The 22,272-nt window shown below is 30.6% G+C and overlaps 2 protein-coding genes across 12 annotated transcripts in view; one reads left to right on the forward strand and one right to left on the reverse strand.

Moving 5' to 3' along the window:
• Positions 1–22,272, reverse strand: part of LOC117176271 (protein furry) — a 248,667-nt gene that overhangs the window by 172,590 nt on the left and 53,805 nt on the right. The window lies entirely within an intron of this gene.
• LOC117176272 (neuropeptides capa receptor) overlaps positions 597–22,272 on the forward strand; it is a 42,142-nt gene continuing 20,466 nt past the window's right edge. Inside the window, exons 1-2 of one of the 2 annotated variants that reach the window (XR_004467597.1) lie at positions 597–1,885; positions 15,463–15,676. Coding sequence is in view for 1 of the 2 variants with exons in the window: in XM_033366450.1 (XP_033222341.1) it covers positions 1,028–1,885; positions 15,463–15,676 (1,072 nt within the window). In the remaining variant the exon portion in view is untranslated. The remainder of the gene's footprint in view (positions 1,886–15,462; positions 15,677–22,272) is intronic. The other variant, XM_033366450.1, reaches the window with a different exon arrangement.

Below are 22,272 nucleotides of genomic sequence, written 5' to 3' on the forward strand. Positions count from 1 at the left end.
CCATTCACTCCTAAAATCATTTAACCCCCGAAAAACCAACATTAGGAAGAAAAAAAAACAGAAGCAATATTGCTCCAACTCTATAGCCCGATAGATTTAGAGGCGACATAGTTGTTTTTTACCTTCCTAAAATTCACTTTCATTTCCCAATTTTCCCGATCTAGTTGCCACCTCTTCAATAACATTTACAATTTTAAGAAGCTAAAAAAAGTGAGGTATATTGAAAAAAGAACCTATACTTCTTAACAATTATTTAAAACCTACAATTAATTACTTCTTGTATTCTATTTATTTTCCCTTTAAACAGATGAACTAGCCGGCGACATACATGAACATTAATTATCTGCAATGATTGGCGTAAAACAACCACCACATTTAGCACCCACTGCTGACTAATCTTTTAGCATGGAAACCATCTATCGTGACGAGTGCATCCAAAGGATAGTATACATACAAAAGTCTAGTCTTGTTATCTCCATCGCGATCATCTTTGTCAAGTTTTTTTCTATACAGTAGGAAACTTGAGAATTCGACAAATGGGATTTAAAATTTTGTTGCGCATATCCGCTGTCAAAGATGCGACTTCCTCGACGCGCAGAAGCTAGGCTGTTGCGTACGATGCTTTATCAAGAGAGGACCGTCGAACCGCCAAGCAGAAATAACTGGGGCGCCGGCCTGACGATGGTTACCTTGTTGAAGATTGATACTAATTGAAGATGGTTTTCCGATAGTGAATGTGGATTAACTCAAATCGACCAATAACGCTCCTTACAACCCACAGCTATAAAGTGTTTAATACAATTGCGGAAAAATTTCAGAAGAGTGACCTTCCTAGTACAAATTCTAAATTAAAAAAAAAAAAGAATAGAATTAAAATTTAAATTTAGATTTTAGTTAATTAATTAAAATTCGATAAATGAAAAGCTAGAGGGAAAAAAATTAACATCGATTGTGACAAGCTGGAAAAATGTTTAATTATGGTTAATCCCGCGAATCTACGATAAGTTAGGAACACTGATGCAACTTGATGATAATTATGGAGAACAGAACCCTCGGCCTTGCAAAAGTAACCAGTGAACATGAGCTAATTTTAAATTTGCTCTCTGGATTTCAAATGTACTACATCCCGATTCTCGTCTGCCTCGGTTCCCTGGGGAACTGTCTCTCCGTCTGTGTCATCTTCTGCACTAAAATGCGTCGAACATCCTCAAACTTTTATCTTGCAGCCTTGGCAATTAGCGACACAGGTTTTTTGGTGACATTGTTCGTAGTTTGGCTGGGCATGGTGGAAGTGAAATTATTTGATAGACAAGGATTCTGTCAGTTCTTCGTTTACTTGACAACAGTCTGCAGTTTTCTTAGTGCTTGGTTCGTCGTGGCTTTTACTGTGGAAAGATTTGTGGCAGTGCGTTACCCTCTTCGTCTGCAGTGGATGTGTACAGTGAAAAGGGCAAAAACTATTCTTTTAAGTATAACTTTGGTCGGCCTGGTAGTATGCAGCCCAGTATTATTGTTTTCGAAACCACAAACAACGAACTTGTTGAACACAACAACGTGTAGTTTGGCTGCAGAATGGCAAAAGTGGGCCAGTACTTACAATGTTATAGACACAGTGCTCACATTTGTGGTTCCCTTTTGCCTGATAGTGGTTCTGAATGGATTGATTGTGAAATCGGTCGGGATACTTGCGAGAGTCAGAAGAACTTTGACGATTGAGGCTGGAGTACAGCAGGGCGATAGAGACAGGTCCAGTGGTTCACAAAGTCCTCGAGGCGTAGTGCACCAACAGAAGGTCACGAAGATGCTTCTGATGGTCTCAAGCGTTTTCCTCTGCTTCAACTTACCAGCTTACGTCATAAGAATTTATATATACGTTCTTACCCAGGTATGGTAATGTTTGCAAATGCCTTATTTCGTTCACGATGTTCACTTCTATTAGAAACTCTACGAGCCTCTTTCACTCCGTTTATAAATTCTGATGCACATCCACCTATAAACAGACCTTCGAGAACGTAAAGCTTCGCTCGCTGCGAGAACGATTCACTGATCTAAACCACTCGTGAGAGCTCTTGTTATTATAAACAGTGAGATTTATGTTCGCGAACAATTGCAGTTGGTGTTCAAATGAGAATAAGAGCGAGGGCAGTGCTTAGGGAAGATAAATTAAATGTTTCATCAGGCTCGTAACATTACCCTTCAAAATTAATGTAATTTTCAAATTTTTATATCAGATCATTTTTAATCACTGAAAATTTCAATTTACTTTAAGTAATATAAATATATAAATACAAGGTCACCACTCAAATCTTAGAATAAAATCCAGTAATTAAGTCATGAACTTATTTTTCATTCGAAAATTTGTTCGGTTTCTTAAAACTAAAATGTTTAAAATAGGAGAATTTAACATTCAAACCATTAATACTAATTTCAAATTGTACGGAAATTGTAAGTCCAACAAGCGTAATTTCAAGACCAATAAATATAATTAATTAATAATTAAAATATAATTTTAAAACACTAGTCCGCAAATTTTAAATGATCAAATGGAAAATTAGAAGAATCTGAAAGTGAAAGTTGTACAATTTACTTCTATGCTGAGTCTGAGGGCCAGAGAGCTGCCCTAGAAATGCCTAATCTAACTATAGAATAAATACGAATATAAATACAAAAACAAACAGTATTCAATGGAATATACCTGATTACCAGCCAAATTTTTACTGACTACCTGTGAAATTTCTCAATCGGCAAATATAGAAATATTAAATCCACAAAAGTAATTAAGCAATGCATAGAAACCAAAGAAAATTCAGAAATAAACTTAATTTTCTAATTTCAGTTGCAAAATTCATCTCTTTTCTTTTTAATGTATTCTAGATTTTGGTCAAGATACAATTTGAATCTATCCAAATAATAATCCAACAACAATTTTATTATGTGAGCATAGTGTTCACCATAGAATCCAATATGATAAAAAAATTATATCCCTTGATGCCAGATTCATGGAAATTAGGACATTATTTATTTTATTATTATTATTTAATAGTTAATTGATTTTAATTAATTTGTTAGGTGTAAGGAAAGTAACAGAAATATTTTGTTTTCCCCTTTTGAGAAAAAAAAATTTTCGAAAAAAATATCCAAATAGACTAAATAACTTTTTTTAAATTTATATTTTGTCATACTAATTTCTTTTTGCAGGAAAACATTGACCCCTGGCTTCGCAATATATCTTTTTACAAAAATCTTTAGTTAGAAAAATTTTTTAGACTATTTAAAAAAATTGACTTTTAACTTGAAGGTATGTATAAAAGAAAACACAATGCCAAGCTAATGGGTAACGAAACGTTAGCGACAAAAATTGTAGAAACAAATGTATGCGTGCAGTTCCTAATTTTCTGATTATTTTGCATTCCTTTTATTCCAAACGAACGAACGCGATAGAAATGAATATCGTCGGAATTCGATTTTTCTATTACATCACTTTTTATCAAAAGCAAAAATTAAAAATCAGGTAGCACTAAATTCCGACGGTTTATTTTTTTTAAAAAGTCAATAAAATTTCACAGAAATTCTCGTTTCAAATGAGACAGGAAATTCAAAAAATGTTCACAGCTTCCGGCAGTATTATTTATTTTGCATATAAAAGGTAACTAAATGTTAATTTGTTTTTTAAATAATGATTATAACATAAAAAATAATTATCTTCTTTTGTAAAACAATCCATGTAAAGTGAACAGAAACTTGTTCTAAAAGCAGGAGAAATTCTTTATTATACAAGAATTGTACGGAAATTTTTACACTGGAACTCTCGGCTCAAAGAATGTTGTATGAACAAAGATTTCTACTCACTGCAATCAACACGTATGTTCATACTGATACTTTTTTTTCATTCGAAAATTCATCCGCGTTAGGGCTCAGTTCCATGGTACATTAGTAGAATAGTGCTGCGCTCTTAGCGTTGAATACAATAATGTTTAATTGTTAAGTTTAAATTTAAATACTCGTATTCAAAATAGTTGTAGAAAAAAATATAGTATGTTTAAAAAAGTAAAATAATTCCCGTTCTCAAAGAATTAGCTATTAAGCTATTTTAAATTATTAAATTAAAATGCTGGTAATTTTATTTTTGTATCATCGATAAAAGTATTTTTAGATATGAAAAATGTATTTTTTATTTAAAATGATCAAACTACTTACTTTAGGTGCCTAAGTTAATGATGCAACCTAAAAAAAGTATTGAAATATTTCTGGATATTTTTTTAATTTTATTTCATTTCCCTGCAGACAAAATTTTATGGCATAAATTATAAAATAATAATTAATAGAAACTTTATTTTAATAATATTTTGAAGAAAATTCAAAACAATGACAATTAGACATTTTCACTTCATCGCCAGCGAACTTCACTTCGTCGAGTGCTGAGGAGAAAACAATAGCTCCAAATGCATGGGATAAAACTTTATTTTTGTAATATCTTCGTAACAAATAATAATTATTGTCATTTTGTTATTCGTCTAAATAATTCTTAAAAAATAAAAACTAATTTTCAAATACATTTATATATAAAAAATTACTTTTTTACGAAGATATTAACAAAATAAGGACAATCGTTTTCCTCTCAGTATACCTACAAGGGACCAATTACAACTGAAATCAGGCAGCATGTTAAAGCACCTTACACCGATCGGTTTTAAATTGCAATATGTTCTTACGTATGAAAAATAAACGAAGACGTATTTTTTTATTTCGCTCTAAGATGAAGATTATAGAAGTTATGGCGATTTAAAAAATAAACTCAAAATCTGACGTCGCACAACAATTCTCAAATTACTTGTATTTTATTAATTTTTCAATACTTTTTATTATGTTTCGCTCATTTCCCGTGTAGAAATTTCCCCAGTTGGCCCTACTACAACAAGTTTTCTGGTTGAATCCCGGCCGGGCTACCCCTGGCTGGTTTACATGGACAGGAACCGGTCGGGCTACATTTTTCTCGAATCACCAAGTCGGGAACCGGCCGGTTACTGACCGGGCCAACCCTGGTTATATCTCATAGTCGCGAGCCGACCGGGCACTGGTCAGGATAATTTTTTTCTCAAAATTACACATTTTTTAAAAGCTATGATGTTATTGAGGACGTTATTATGCATGATAGATGAATTATCATTTGAAAAGTATAATTTAAAGATTTATTAGAGCAATGAATCAGAAATAAGCTGTTTTAAATTCTTTAAAAAAAAACATTACATTTTTCTGAATTTTTAATTTATTAAATAAAACTGTTATCAATTTTGGTATGTGCATCCGCAGAAATGTTACAATTTTCACTATTTTCACACAATGTTTAGCCTGTACACTTTCGAATTTACCGCCATGTATATCCCCTTCTGCGCCTGGCGACTGCGTAGACACTCACTAATTCCCAGTTTCGTACGAGGGTGCACATTGCACTCACGTCGCGTCATTTCCTCGAAGTTTGCAAATAAAATCGAGAATTGTAATTAAAAGCAACATTGTTTCAAGAATCAGTCTGAAAACCTCACTTAGTTCGCGGATAATGATTAGTTTTAATTATATTATACTCTTGTGAATACATTTTTTTCTATGCACCTTCCGAACCTAAAATCACCATGTGGTTTCCAACGTGAAACAATTGCTACGAGGTTCTACTATGAGTGGTTGAAATTCTACTCCAATTTCCTTGCCAGAATTGGTAAACTTGATTTGAGCTTTAAAGTTCACCGTATTCTTTGCGATAAGCCTTAAAAGACAAAGTCTAAAGCAATATTTTTTAACCGCTTTGTGACCGGTATTCAAGCCGGGTTGTGATCAGTTTACCGTAACGTTTTTAGCCGGATCCCTGATTAGATTCCTACACGGGTCACGTGGATTTTAATGCACTTTCTTTGCGTGTTGCTTTTTTCAAAAAGTTGAAAATTAAAAAAGTTATAGCTCTTTTTCGAAAAAAATTCAAATGCGATTTTTTCCGAAAGACCATCGTTTCTTTTTTTGCCGAAAATTTTTTTAGAGCTAGCTGATTACAAGATCTAATAGTTACGCTGTACGAGAATTTCCAATTTAACATATTCAGGAATAAAAAAATAAAATAAATTTTTTTCTTTTATTCGTGTTTTTTATATGAAAGGCTTTAAAATAATTGTTAACCTAATTATAACGTTTTTACATAAATAGTACTAAATACTTTCAATTTTATTTTCACATATTTTTTTTTTATTTATTTTTTTATAGTTTTTGAAGTACACTTGACAGTTTTTGCCTTCTTTTTTCTGTTTTTTTTTTATATTCAACTAGCGGAGTTTGTGCTGTTCGAGATACAAATAGTTTGACGTCTTTGTTTTCTTTAATAGGCTTCCAAACGTGACTTTTTTGTCCTTGAAAATGCCTGGGAGTTTTCAAAATTTCTTATTGAACGAGTATCAAATCTTTTAAATATTACTACATTTGATTCCTGCATTTTTAACCAGAACAAACAAAATGCATATTAAACCATTACTTTAATAACATGAATGAGATGGTCCCAATGGACAAAATGATGTCCACGAAAACATACTTACTAAAATTAAACCTTTATGTACAACATAAAAAGGTTTCCAGAAAACAAACATTTGTACGTGGAACATTGATTGTGGCAACATTGATGACCAAAATTATAATCTAGGACGTTATATAAAGTTAAATTGAACAGTCCATTTTAACAAATGATTAAAATGCTAAAAGCATACCCTAATAACAGATCGTTAGATACCCCGCATGAAAGCTTTTATATTGCTTTGACGTTACAAATTGAATTCAACGGTTTGCACAAAATAAGCTCTTTTTCTGGTATCGATTAGTGAGAATGAAGATATATACAAGCAAATAATTAGTGGGGGAAACTCCCCTACAGAAGATAATTATTTACAGTAGATACTATTAATTAACTGGAAAAACATCATTATTTTTGTTAGTATAACATTTCAGCACGGATAATATATTTTCTGCCGAATTTTTATTGAAATATTATAATTAATTAATGTGTAAGAGAAAAAAATTAATTTTTAACCTGAAAAAGTTTCGCCTCTTTATTATTCATACTTTTTACCTTAATGAAACATTTTTGTTGCATATGTATACATTAGAATCAAAACTTGAAATTCAATGAGCAATATTTATTGATACAAAGTATTCTTTCTTTATTATTCATAAATAATAATAAAATAAATCAATAATAATAAATAATTACTTGTATTATTATTACTATTAAAAACTAATTAATTTTTAATTAAAATTATTTCTTGAAAAAAAGATCCTACTCCATCTTCACTCCATTGGGAAACGAACCACAAAACTTCTGATTTCCGGTCAGGTGCTTTTCCAATTAAGCTATTAGAGGGATCAGAATAAGAACTCTTAATTCAAGAAAATAACGCTAATTTTTACCTAGGTGTTAATGGTACAAGTAATTATTTTTTAATTTATCTGCTATATCATCAGAGATTGTACCTTACCGACAGTAGATCAACCCTCCAAACCTTCAGCAAAAAATATACACAATATCGATCAAGTTAAGAATCTTCAATAACAGAAAATGCTTAACGTCTTAATAAGACTAGATGGAAAATAATATTTTTAAATTAAAATTATTTCTTGAATAAAAGATCCTACTCCATCTTCACTCCATTGGGAAGTTTTGTGGTTCGGTTCCCAATGTAGTGAAGATGGAGCAAGATCTTTTTTTTCGAGAAATAATTTTAATTTAAAAATATTATTTTCCATCTAGTCTTAGTAAGACGTTAAGCATTTTCTGTTATTGAAGATTCTTAACTTGATCGATATTGTGTAGATTTTCTGCCTTCATGGTTTGGAGGGTTGATCTACTGCCGGTAAGGTACAATCTCTGATGATATAGCAGATAAATTTAAAAAATTTAAATAAATAATTAATTTTAATTAATTTTTGAAGCATAAGGAAAGTAAAAGCAATATTTTATTTTCTCCTTTAACGCCTAATATTTTAGTTCTTTTTATGGGACATAAACTCAAAATCGTACCCTTGAGCGGGTGTGATAAAATTATTTGATACAGCTAATTGAATGATTTCGTGATCTTTTTTTCTATTAGATTATTCCATGGAATATGTAAGCTTTATTTCAAAAGGCATTTTTTATTTTTTGAAACTTATGCACTTAAATGCTGTTGATTTTTTTCTACCTATGGTAGTGGTTCCCCTGTTTAAACTAGTTGGATAGAATCATTATCCTAATAAGGATATTATTAGGTTTTATGAAATAAGTCTGTATTTATTTGTATCTTTTTACAGTTTTATATATCTTCACTGAAAAGAATGTGAAAAGATCAAACCAATCATAGTTACTAGTAATAAAATGATGGCGCATTCGCTTATTAAACAAATAGTTCTTAATACGGATCATTAGCTTGATTTTCAATATATTTATTAGTTAATATTTTTTATTTTTCTAGAATCTACACACGATATAAAAATTTCATTTACAGATTTCGACCGATTTTAAAAATCTACAAACTACAAACTATCTGAGCTATCTGTGCAATATTCTACGATTTTGATTTATAACTTTCATTTTTAAACTTCATTCAACTCACGCCTTTTGTTTAATCTAATATCCTGAACTATTCAAGACCTACAGTGTGTTCATTATTCTCGAATTGCAAGAAGTTAAGGTAGTAAAGCGCTCTTGGATGACTGAAACCCATTTTACTGCTTTAAATGTCAAAAAAACTCAACAAGTATGACCTTGTTTTGCATTCGAAACCCGACCCGAAACTCGAACGGACCCGAAAGTTTAATTGAAAAATGGTCTAAAATTTCCAATAATTTACAGGAACCTTACAGGCAATTTTTTACCAACAATTACCCAAAATTTAACGAAATTCTTATCAAACTTGCGGACCGGTTTTTTATCGGTCCGGACCAAAATTTGAATCCTAATCAATCTAAATAGAGAAATTTTTTCAACAGAATAAACAAAGAATTTCATATAATCTTTCAAGTTATTAGCATTTTTTTAAACCGGGAAATGAGCGTGAGTTTATTACAATTAGTCGAAAACATTGGTCGGCATGAGTCAAATTATTTAATAATTGAGAATTGTTTCGCGTAGTTTTTTATGCGCGGAATCCAAATATGACAACGAAAATTTGTCATTAACTCAAGTTTTTAAGAAAAATGGAATTGAAAAACACAAAAAATCCCATTTTTTCATTTTTCATAATTCTAGTGCCGAGTGAACCTGACTTCTATGTATAGGGATTTAATGTGTATTATTGTCAAATCGTTGAGAACTGCCTCGGTTCGTCGTCAGGAACACATTGTTCCCAGGGTTGAAATAAAACGATTAAACTATTTTTATGGCCTTAAATTAAAATTTGTTAACTTTTAAAAGCACGAATTCAAAAATTATAAACAACCAGCACCTTATATTTTAGTTGCTCAAACCGCAACGTTATACAAATTTAAAATTCAATGCGGTTCAATACAGATCAATGTGATGGCTGGCTGCTTGCCATAGAATCATTTCCCGACGAAATATTTTGTTTTTGAAAGGATTTTAGACGATACGTGTTACACCGATTCAATGAAAATAAATCTGCCCACCCTCATTCAGCTCACCCTCTTCCCCAACGACACTTCTTCCAAACCTTGCCTTCCGCTGGTCTCCCCCCTTTGATCAACTACTCTAATGGCTGATGTTCTGATTCTACCCTCCCTTCCACTGCTTACATATGTATATTCTCCCTCTTCGTCCACTGTTGCCATACCATTCGCCACAAACCCAGCCTCTATCCTCCATTCAGTGCCCTTAGAATCTACAAATTTTATTTTTAATTATTAGTTTGATTTTTTTCTTATTTTGCATTAAATTTTAATCTTAACTACCTCAATAAAAATGTATATAATTTAAATACATTTATATTGTTACAGTTAATAATATGCATTGGTATTGAAAGAAAAGTATTTTCATTATTATTTTTATAGTTAAACAAAAGGTACGCATCCTTAAAAAAATTGTTATTAAACATTTTATTACAGCATGTTTCGTTTTTCCCTTAATTTCATTTGTATATTTTCAATTTTATTTTTTACGATTCAAACTAAAAATGTGCGCTTCAGCATGGGATGATGTTAAGCAAATTTGTAGATTCAATTTAGTCGAAAAAATATGTTTGTAAAAATAAAATGTTATTGTAGCTTGTGTCCTTGGTCCAAAAAGTTAATTTTTTTATATTCAATATATTTTTATAACCAGAGTTTATAACAGATTTGTATATATTTGTTGGTTAGACAACTGTTGTCTTCATTTTTTCGTCTCTTGTGTCGTTTTTCCGAAAATTTAGTTTTTTATTTTAAATGTTATTTTTTACGATTATAACAAAAACTACCTGTTCTATCAAAAAATTATTCATAACAAATTTGGATGAGCTTTCACTCTTTTTTGGAAGAGAAACTTTCTTCTATTAATTTTTTTCATAGCTTGTGTCGTTTGTCCAAAACTTTAATTTTTTATTTTTAATGATGTTTTTTACGAATAAAATAAAAACTGCGCATCATATCAAAAAATAATTAATAACATATTTGTAGGTCTTTTTTGGATTAAAAACTTTCTTTCGAAGCAGCTTGTGTCGTGTGACCAATATTTTTTATTTTTATTTTTAATGTTGCTTTTTACGAATAAAACAAAAACTAGGTGTTCTATCAAAATGTGATTAATTACAAATTTGTAGATCTTTTTAGTGAGGGCAGCTTTAGTTGATTCATTTTTTTTCGTATCATTCATAGTTTGAGGTTTACTTATATCGTGTGTTGTTTGGCTTAAAATGTTTTTTTTTTTTTTTTTTTTTTTTTTTTTTTTTTTTTGAAAATTCTATAAAACTGATCATTTTTCTTTCATCGAAAAAAAAATCATAAGGATAAATTGTTTGTTTTCCGAACACTATAAATATCCGTATACCTAATTTTTAAATCTTGAAAAAAATGGTCTAAGAATTTTTGAAAATGCTCTCACTTTTGAATTTTCATCCAAAATAGCAGGTTAATGAGGTCGATTTTTCTTTTTAGACCTTAGCAAAGTGTACCAAAAACGAATCCCTCTGATCAATCTTTCGAAAGTTACCATACCTACACGATACTGCAGACTACAGACAGGCACCTTCGTAAAAATCGTTTTTTTCTGATTCCGGGGTCTCGAAACGTGGAGATTTGATGTAAACCGACAAAGTCAAATTTTACATAAAACCAATACCTTCACATTTTGTGAATGCAAAAATTCGTGGTAACGCTTGAGTATACATATGAACAGAAATGTATTTAATGTGCTCCAATATCTAAAACAATATAGATCATTTTATTTTTTATCATGATTGGCCCTATCGTTCTCTTTCGAGATCTGGCAAAAAATTGGATTTTTTTTAACTTTACAAAATGTCAGCGGTTTTTCTGAAAATAATACAAATTATTTTTGTTAAAAAGTCTCAAAACAATACAATTTTCTAAAATGTACTACAGTATAAGAACTTGATATCTTGACAGATAAAACAATATCACACAATCTAATTATATTAATTAGACGTGATTCAAGTCCAAAATATATTAAATCTCATAAATAAGTGAGGCCTGGCCAGGGGGGCAGGCCCGACGACAATAATATTTACAAGTGCTTAGGTGATACACATGTCATAAATTTCGTCGATAAATGATCGGCAATGTAGAACAGCAACTTATCTTGTGGGCTACATGGAAGAAACTATTAAATATATGGAAATAGGGAACAAGGGACTAGGCACGCCATTGCGGGGGTGATACAATTAGGGGGGAAGTCCGCCACCTTTTGATGTCCCGCGACAAACATGGAAGCGCCCACATGTTTATATTTTCATGCACCCCCGCTCGACCAAGTTAGGATGCCTAAAATGCCTAGTCCCGTGTTTCCTATGTTCATGATTAAATATTATTATCAATCCGGTCAGTATGCAAGTATCTTTTATTGATACGGTAGAAACACTGCGTAAAGTCCGTTTCTAGTAGAATGTCAACGAATAAGACGTTATATTACAGCTACACGGAGAAAACTGTATGGTTGTAAGATCCATCATTAGGGTTGTCACAATCACAACAAATAGTAACATATGGTCTAACTATAACTGTGGTTTCCACAACTTCATAGCTGTTTGGGTAAGAGACTTGTTGTAAGAACTACACTGTGTGCCTGCCACAAGTATGTAATGTGTTTCTTACCACCACACTATATGTTGCCACAACCGTGCCTTATAGCTGCCATTACCACACTATGTTGTTGCCACAGATACAAACTGTAGTTGTCAAACCCCCACTATGTGGTTGTCGCATGCACACATTGTGGTTGTCACAACCACACTATGTGGTTGCCGTAGGCATACATTGTGGTTATTACTACCACAAAAATAAAGTTCTCTCTACTAACGGGTGGTTGCTACAACTGCACAGTAAGAGATATTTTGACTACGGTGTGGGTGAAGAAAAAATTCTCAGCATTAATGGTACATAAGTTTTTAATTGCATTTCCATGTTACTTACTGTACAAAGTTGACAAATTTCGCTTAAAATACATCAATTCAAATATAATAAAAGCATTTTGGTTTCCCTTAAACAATATTAAAACACTAAAATTGAAAACATCAGATACATGTGGTGTACAAAATATTTCGGAGTTTACATTTCAAAAATTAACGGCTAAAACCTTACTTACGTACCTTTTAAACTCGTCAGAAGGTTTTAAAGTTCTTTAGATTTTGCGCACATTTTTCCTTGATTCTTCATTGTCCATACACTTTGAATATTCTAATATATCACCACTTTAGCACTTTCACTCACTTTCCATCTACATTCGATGCACACAAGAAATAATCTGATGGCGTCGGGGACCTGATGAGGACGGTACGTGATGTATTTTGGCGCACGTGAATCTGCGCAACTATGCGCAACCAATCAGAAATGTTTGAAATACACACAGTGGTTGTGGGACATCCACGCGTTGTGGTTGCGGCAACCACAAGTATGTAGCTGCAACACTGTGTTTGTGATAAATATATCATAAGTTAACCCAACTACATGCAAAGAAGCGGCTTAAATTACATATGGATGGGCTACAAATAGCGTGGTTGTGGGAGCTACAATACTGCAACTACAAGCGTGTCGTTTTGGCAACTAGGTCATTTTGATCTAACAACTTAAATAAAAGATGTCTCAACAAAACTAGTGGCCATTGCAACTATATTGAATGCAACTTGATAATTTTAGTTACTATAACCATATCAGTTTTCTCCGTGTATCTGTATTTTTATTCAAAATAACTTATTCATCTTGTTGGATATATTTTAAGGTAATTTTTCAGTACATAAAATACCACAGAAGCATACCATCACATTTTCTTCTCATTAAATGTTTTGATTTTTATAAAAAGCTGCAGTCGGCTTTGCCATCAGGTGAGAGCGGCAAAGCCTATGAAATACAGCTTGTTAGAAATAATTAAATTACCAAATCATTGTTTTTTCCATGTGATTAATACTTATAGAAATGTGATATAAAATAATGTAGAACTCGAAATGAGAAACAATGGATCAATTCAACATCTCATTAACTTTATCATTTATGGGTAATGTTTTGTGGCCAAAAGATTTTTGAAAATTTTGAAATTTTTTTCGGATTCTAACGAAAGTTTTAGGCGTTTTGCAAAATGAGATGCTGTTTTACATAAAATATGAAAAAACGAATAAAAAAAAAAGATAAAATAATAAAATTTACAAGCTTGAACAATTTCAGATCGTGTTAGTGTTTTTGGTGGAAAAATAAAATTTATATTCAAAAAGTCATAGACTTTAAACAAAATTCATAAGCTTTGAAAAATTAATGTAACGTTTGGCGTATTACACTCTGAAAAAATGGTTAGTTGAGCCAACTATTTAGTTAGTAAGATATGGTAATACTATTTTATTAGTTGATACTGCTATTTTATTAGTGGGTACAACAATTCCATTAGTTGCAGTGACTATCCAGTTAATACCAGCAACTAAGTAAATGGTTGTCCCAAGTAATAAAATAGCAGTGCCATTTATTACAAACTGAATAGTTGGGCTAACTAACCATTTTTTCGGTGATCAAAAATCGTAATTTTCAAAGAACAATCATTATAATTTATCTTTTTCATAAAAACAAAATTATATATTTTTATAAAACATTTTTAATAACAATTCAAATATAAGAATATAATAAATAAAATATATATTTTAAAGAAGATTATTTTTCTCCGCATTCTCATCGAATCATTCAATTTTCAATTTTTGTACAATTTTTGGTTTTGTTTAATCTTGATACCCAAAATCGAAACTTTTAATAGAAAGTCAGTGGATTGAAATAAGATTTAAAAAATGTTGAATGATTTTAGATATTACTCGCGTTTTACGCCGGAAATCGGTGTAGATTTAAAAAAAGATTTATAATTTGGAAACATTTTTAGGGTATGTTAACATTTTTCACTGGAAATCGTTTATTTAAAAAAAATTTAATGTTTTGATTGGATTTTTGACGGAATACTAAATACTTTTCTAGATATTTTTAAATATTTTGTTGATTTTATATCTTTCTTCTCAAAAAAAGAAGCTTATGGACGTTCATCTGGATCGCGAGTTGAAGAGCAGCAGTCAGGTCACATTGCGTAATGCCAATGCGTGCCTTCCGCCCAGCTGCTGCTCGGCACATAAGAATTCGACTAGACTCCAGTTTAAAGAAAAGTCGAGTTCAAATTATAAAATGATGTAGCTCCCGTGGCCAAAAAAGATTGCCTATAAAATACTAAAACTTGACTAAGTTTAATTAAAATGGATGAGATGGCTGCCAGGTTTGATATTGCTGACCTGAAAAAAGCCTTCCGTGTTATCGGCCAGTTAAAATACTTATGACTTTATCCATATTTTTTTTCGTCTAAAATCCTACAAAAAATAACATATTTAATCAAAAACCGATCCTTTACTTGAGCACAGAAAGCCTGTCCAGTTTAACATTAAATTACAAATGTTCAATTTTAAACATATAAAATTTAAGAATGTTCAATTTTGAGTACTTATCTAATATCAAAATTTGATTATGTTTAAAAGTATCAAAATTAATTTTTTTAAAATTTAATGGCTTCAAATGCCTTAATTTGCAATTTAGTTGTGAATACTTCATATACAATTTTTCAGCTTCTTAAACTAGAACTTTTTTCAACATTATTAATCGGAGCAAAAATGTTGTAAACCGCAAAAAAACTTAATATATTTTTTTAGATTTTAATAGCCTCCCTGAAGTTGTTACTTAATATTCTGAAGTGAATGTAATTAAAATATTGTTCAAGTGATTAAAAGATTTAGATATATTTTCTTTATTGTGAGCTGTTTACTCTTATTTTTGCAGAAGAACGAGGAAAAACATCATAACCTCCACCTCATAATAGCACAACAAATAAGCAATATATTGTTCGATACGAATTTTGGAATAAACTTCGTTCTCTACTGTGCAACCGGACAAAATTTTCGGACAATAGTTGTTCGTGTCTTGTGTCGTCGGTGTCGAAGTAGAACTAATAACTCATCATTAACACAAAGATCTAGTCAGAGAAATTTGTTCGGTAAGTAATATAGGGGTCGTTGCTTAAAAAAATTGTGAAATATAACTTCCCGATATTTTACCTATTCTACCATGATTTATTCGATTTTTTTAAACAATACGAGGACAAAGTACTTACATTGAAGTTCGCACTCAAAAATTGAGAAATAAATAAAAAAAGAATTTTGTGAATGATTTATGCTTAAACAAATCATTTGTATTATGTTTGAGAATATACAAATTATAAATAGATACTAATATTTTAGGTCTAAAGGTCCCTAATTTATATTTAAAAGTTTGTCCTCGAAGATGTTTTTCTAATTCGGTAACACTTATATTTTAGGATATGAGTCGGCAAAAAAATACTTTAACAAATCTAAAAAAAGTAATTAATTTTATTTCCGAATTCGCAAATACCTTTTTAATAACTCTGCATAAATTAGGAAGACAATTGAAAATGTTAATACACAGTGAAGTAGAGCACAAAAAAAAATATGTTTCAGTTTTTTTTATTTTCACGTCATCAATAAATATTTTTAAAATAATTGTGTAATTTGATATTTCACTCGGTAACAACTGCACTCTTTTATAGGTACCCATTGGTTCTATTATGAATTTAGATTTCAGCTCCAGTCGCCTCATTTAGACTGTCGAATAGATCGAAATTTATGTCAAAATTGGTCAGGGAAAGCACTATTTATTGAAAGTTATCAAAAATCGTCTTCCTAAAATTTTGGGCTTTTTAAACGTGCCTTCATTTTTTCAAAGGAAAACTACTCAAATTGGTATGAAAATTGTACGCGAATGATATTGATTTAATTATTACTTATTTTAATTTAGTTTAGTATATTATTACACTTTCTGAAGGGCTTTAAAAGTGTTTTAATACATTTTAGAAAATAAAACAGTTTTAAATTTACACGAATCCGCTTGTATTAATAGAATTGGCAAATAAATCTCATTTTCGCTTTAAAATTTATCTACATTAAAAATATTATTCTTTATCTAAGTAACTGCTCTTTTAGTTCAATTTTTGGTGCTAAATATTGAGAAAAAAATACTGTCCTACTTAAAAGACAAAGTTCAAATTTCACAGCTTTTTGGTAACGATCCATAGATATTAAAATTAAAGAGTATTTTAAGCATCCGTCAATTTTTTTTTATACATCCGCAAGAAGTGGGAGATACTTTATCTGCATGTATTTATATCCTACCTAATCTGTTAATTTTTCCGGTAACAAAGATAACTTAATTTATCTTATTCAAAGATTTTCTTATTAAACCATTAATCAATTTTAAACTACACGAATCATTTATTGAAAAATTGAATTATACAGTAGTTATGTAAACTATTTCTTTTAATTTTATAAACACGTGCTCTTGTCACAAGAGGATTCTCTCGTGATATGTAGAAGAAAACCCTCTTTCCGTAAAAGCATGTTCCATATCTCAAGTGGAATTTTCATTCCAGGAAATAGGTATTTTTTGCACGTTACTCTCAGTGCAAGTTTTCTTTAAAAGGGAAGCTTTAGAGGCGATAATATATATATTTTTTCCAACATATAGAGTCGTTAGACTATTATTTGTTTCTAGAAGACGTAACTTTGAGATGAATTCAAATTATGAATATAAAATTGTTTACAATAAAACTGTACTCGTAACTCTCGAAGAAATAAAACTAGTTAAGTAGTACTTTATTATCAAATACACCTTCAGATATTTTTGGCTGAAAAAAAATAATGAGTGATGTTGAAACAATACAATATAGAGAAAAATATCTCAAAAGCCTCAGTGATAACTTAACTATTCGAAAGAAAATACATACTTCAACAAAAACATAGACAATCGCAAAAAATAGGAAAGTCCGTGGGTTTCGTGGCACCCCGTGTGACCGTTAAGGGTTACAAAATTGGCAATGATTGAAAGGGTTCCATTAATATGTGTGTGTTCTTGAAAATGAAAGAGCTAAAAAATTTTGTTGGGCATCAGGTCTTTGCAAATTCTTTTCTTCGGATGATTACACTCTGTCAGTGACAGATCCTTTTAAAAATTAGGACCTTTGGCTTTTTCGAGACGCACGAATATTCCCTAAACTCCACTAGCCCTAAGTTTCATTGAATCGAAAATCAATTTAACCAGTGGCGGACTGGCATGTGGGCGCAGCCGGGATTTCCCGGCTGCGCCCCTCTTGGTTGGCGCTCCCTAAGCCATAACAAGGCACCCCAAAAAGATTATATTGTTTAAACAAATAAATATACGTTAGATTGCAATGTCAAGAGTGGGAAGAATATCTAATAATATCTAAGATTTACACTTGCACTCCTATAAGTAATACCAGTAAAGTAAAAAATGTCCTCCAACTTCTGTTCAGCCATATTATCCCTAAGAAATTCCATAATGCATGTTTTGGATTCTTTTAATGAAAATATTTTTGTAATCAATAACAAATTATTCATATTAAAACAGTAAAAATGAAAGGAATATTCTTGTCATCAACTACATTAAAGAATTTTTAATTAATGTGTTTCCGAGGCAATCCGAAATATATTTATTGATTAAAAATGTATAGGGCACCCAAATGCATTTTTATGGGCGCCGACTAATATATGGATTTTTTACATATGTTAACTTTCGATGGCGCCTATACGTACCTTGAGGGAGTTTCCAGATCGACGTATTTATGAAAAAATTATGACTCCATTTTCGCTTACAAATACAAAAGGGGGCAACTCATTTAATGCAACTCATTTTCTCTTAAACAAGTTATTAGCTTACATTTTAAGAGTTCGGATCAAAGGATATATTTCATTATTTTGGAAATTGTGAAATATTACTATATTTTGGTATACTTCACTATAATAATTCTTATTTTATCATAATTTTAGCCCGATAATGTATTTACTTCACGCTGCATGCTCGGTCTTTGTACTTCCCCATATTTGTGCACAACATTTTAAAAATTAAAGGTCAAAGCATCGACAAAACTGTAATTTGGTAATTGCGAATTATCTTTTGTTGAAGCTCCTTCGGCTTTAACGAACACATTCTCATTACGTATCTCGTGCTTCACCCTCGATTTTTTCCCAAATGCAAACCTTTCTGCATGACGTTAAACCCTATTATATCAAATGTACATTAAATTTATTTTTGTACCTCCTCCCGGAAATTCTTATTCAGTTATTGCAAAATAAAGTAAAAATTTTATTTATAATAAATAATTTAATTTTTTCCCTTATTTTGCTCTACATTTTATTTTCAGCTACCCTGAAAAATGTATTGTTTCAATAAATTTATATTATTACAATTCATTATATGCATGGGCATTGAAACAGACATATTTTCACTGTCTTGTTTTTATAATTTAAAAAGTTTCCCTTCTATAAATAAACTGTTTTGTTATTATAAAATGCAATTTTTTATTTTTAATGCTTTTTTTAAGATTAAAACAAAGCTTAAAATAAAAACAACGCGTTCCATAAAAAATTATTATTAACGAATTTGAAGCTCTTTTTTGGGTGAATAAATTTCGTCCATTTATTTTTTTCGTAGTTTGTGTCTTTTGTCCCTAAAATTCAATTTTGTTTACTTTTAATGTTGTTTTTTAAGATTAAAACATGAACTACGCATCCTATTAAAACGTGATTAACCAATTTATATTTTTTTGTGGATGTACCATTTTTTTAATTAATCTTTATTTGTAACTTGCATTGTTAGACCACGAAACGGAATGTTTGATTTTTAATAATTTTTTTTTTAATCAAAATTTCCGCCACTGAATTTAACTAATACCCATTTTCCATATTTTTTATTTACCCGAGTTGTCATTTCATCTACATTTTATTCCCCCAATTTGTCACGAACATTTATTTATCATAATTTCCATTTAGTCTAATTTCTATTTCTGCACATTTTTATATGACATAATTTTAATTCTTTTGAATAACTACATAATCTAATTTTTTTGCACAAATGGATAATTATCGTAATTATTATCGATAATAATTTTTAGTGAAACTAAATGTCATTTATCCTAAATGTCACGTAACATAATTTTAACTTCTTCTAATTTGAATATAATCTAAGTTTTATTTTTCCTAATTTCCATTTAACATAATATCGATCTATCCGAACTTTCTAGATCCCATCTAGATGTATTTATTCTGGTCGGTACGTCAGGTGAAGATGGCGCTGTGCAACACTTCCTGGGGTACAGTTACCAAATAAGAGTAGGCGCCAAATTGAAATAAGAAGCCTCTACAAATACAGTAACCGTTATGAAAATTATTGTGTAGGGCCAAATTTCTTCATATTTTGAATTTATTTCCCTTTCAGAAAAATAAATTTGTCCCAATATGTAATTCTAGACTAAGTCCCCCAAGCACCGAAACATTCGCTAGACTAAAGATACCCAAACACTTATTCGCAAATATTCGTAAAAAATCGATGCATAACTGCATTGAAGAAAAATACCAGAAGGTAAGTACAAACCAAATTATCAGACTATTTTTAATTTTAATTTTATCATGTATGCAATATTATGTATCCGCGGCAAGGAAAGGAAATGGGTTTCAGGTGTTCTGCAGATAATTAAGCAAAGGTAAAACAATAATTTATCATTACATATCCAGTTCGGGTAACTCCATAAAGAAGGAGCATTATTAAATATGATTGATAAAAACAAGGATAACATTCGCATGGTTAATTGTAACAATTTTTGAAAATGAATTGAAGACGAACTTTAGAAATAATATTTCAGGTCGAATTGTTCATTTAAAAATAGTTATTTAGGTTTTCATGTTTTGCCTTTTTCGTTACGCAGAAGTTGCAATTATTATTTAATCCTCATGATAAAGAGCTTTGTTTTTTCCTTCGAAAATTCTCTAGAAAATTCTTTCATTTGTTTTATTTATCAAATTTTATTTAAGAAACATCCTTTTTATCAAATTGAAAATTTTTATACGTCTCAAATAAAAATTTGTAAAAACAAATGTACCATCGAACTTATTTCATTTAGATTTTTGTATTTTCTCTTTCTATTTACCTATGTTATTGTTTTACAATAACTTTTTTATAAATCAACTGCTTCATGCAATATAGAATTGAGGATGTACTAAAGTTGTCTCAAGTTCAAAAATCAGCAGTTTTAAAAATGGTTTATAAAATGAAGCATATAATTTTTTCCATTATTAATTGTAACTAATTTCTAACGATAACTAAAGGCGACTTTAGAATAGGTATTGTTAAAAAAACAATTCAACCTGAAATATTATTTCTTAAGTTCGTCTTCAATTCTGTTTTAAAAATTGCTATAATTAACAATGGGAATATTTTCCTTGATTTTATCAATCATTTTTAATAATGCTCATTCTTTATGGAGTTACCCGAACATAAAATGTAATTATAAATTACTGTTTTACCTTTGTTTACTTATCTGCAGAACACCTGAAACCCATTTCCTTCCCATGACGCGGATACATGATACTGCATACATGAAAAAATTAAAATGAAAAATGGTTTGATAATTTAGTTTGAACTAACCTTCTGGTATTTTTCTTCTATGCAGTTATGCATTGATTTTTCACGAATATTTACGAATAATTGTTTGTTTGAATAAATGTAACCGTACCCCAGGAAGTGTTGCACAGAGAATATTGCACAGAGAATATTCATGCACCTCGGCTTTTTTTCTATCCTGTTCAACCAGTTCTCTCTCTCTCAGAAATTCTAGCTTCATCCATTCCTCCCCCTGATCATTTTCATTCATAGATTAACATTGTAAAGATATAAGACGTTGGATTATTATTAAGACTCTCAGCGAAAGATTGGAAATCCTTTTTTAGAATCCGTTTTTTCTTCAGTCTTTCTTAGAAGGCGTGGCAACCCCTAACTATTTAAATTATGTAAGAAAGAGCTAATTAAATGCGGAATTACATGGCTTTATGTATCTGTTTGTTGTTTGAAAGTACATTTTTTAAACCAACACAAACTTAAAAAAATTGTATGCAACAAAATTGCAAAAGAAGGTTTAGAAAGAATTATGTTCTTTAAAAAAAAGTTAAAAAAAAAAGCACTTAAGATAATCAATTTATGAAAAATAATTGCACAAAAACAGTTATAATAAGAGAAATGACTTTTCAAATAACATTGTAAAGCGGCTTATTATAGACAGATATATGAAAATTGGAAAAAAGAAAGAGACATAAACCACCTCTTTAACATCTTTACCATTTATTGGTCTTTTCTAGACTACAAGGATCCAACATGTTTCTGAATCTATGGTCTCTGTTTTTTTTCGAATGTGGGGTGTAGGCCCTTGACACTGTCTCACTGTGTGCAGTGTGATTTAAAATAATATTGCGTCCTCGCTCTTCAACATTACACTGTAGTATCTCATCTGTCCGCCAGGCAGCACACGTCTTTAGAGTTCAAAAAAGGCCAGTAGGGCCCTCTATATCCCGAGTGGCCCAACTATTTCACTTTTTTCTTCGTGTGCGCGAGAGTCAAGCACGTGTTGAGAGTTCTTCCTGTTAATAATTTTCTTTTTTGATAATATGAGTGACAAAAATAGTAATAAAAGACCGCGAGTGGCAGGAGATTTACAAGAAATTCTTAAGAAAA

Source organism: Belonocnema kinseyi, chromosome 7, assembly GCF_010883055.1.
Source record: "Belonocnema kinseyi isolate 2016_QV_RU_SX_M_011 chromosome 7, B_treatae_v1, whole genome shotgun sequence".
Classification (NCBI taxonomy): domain Eukaryota; kingdom Metazoa; phylum Arthropoda; class Insecta; order Hymenoptera; family Cynipidae; genus Belonocnema; species Belonocnema kinseyi.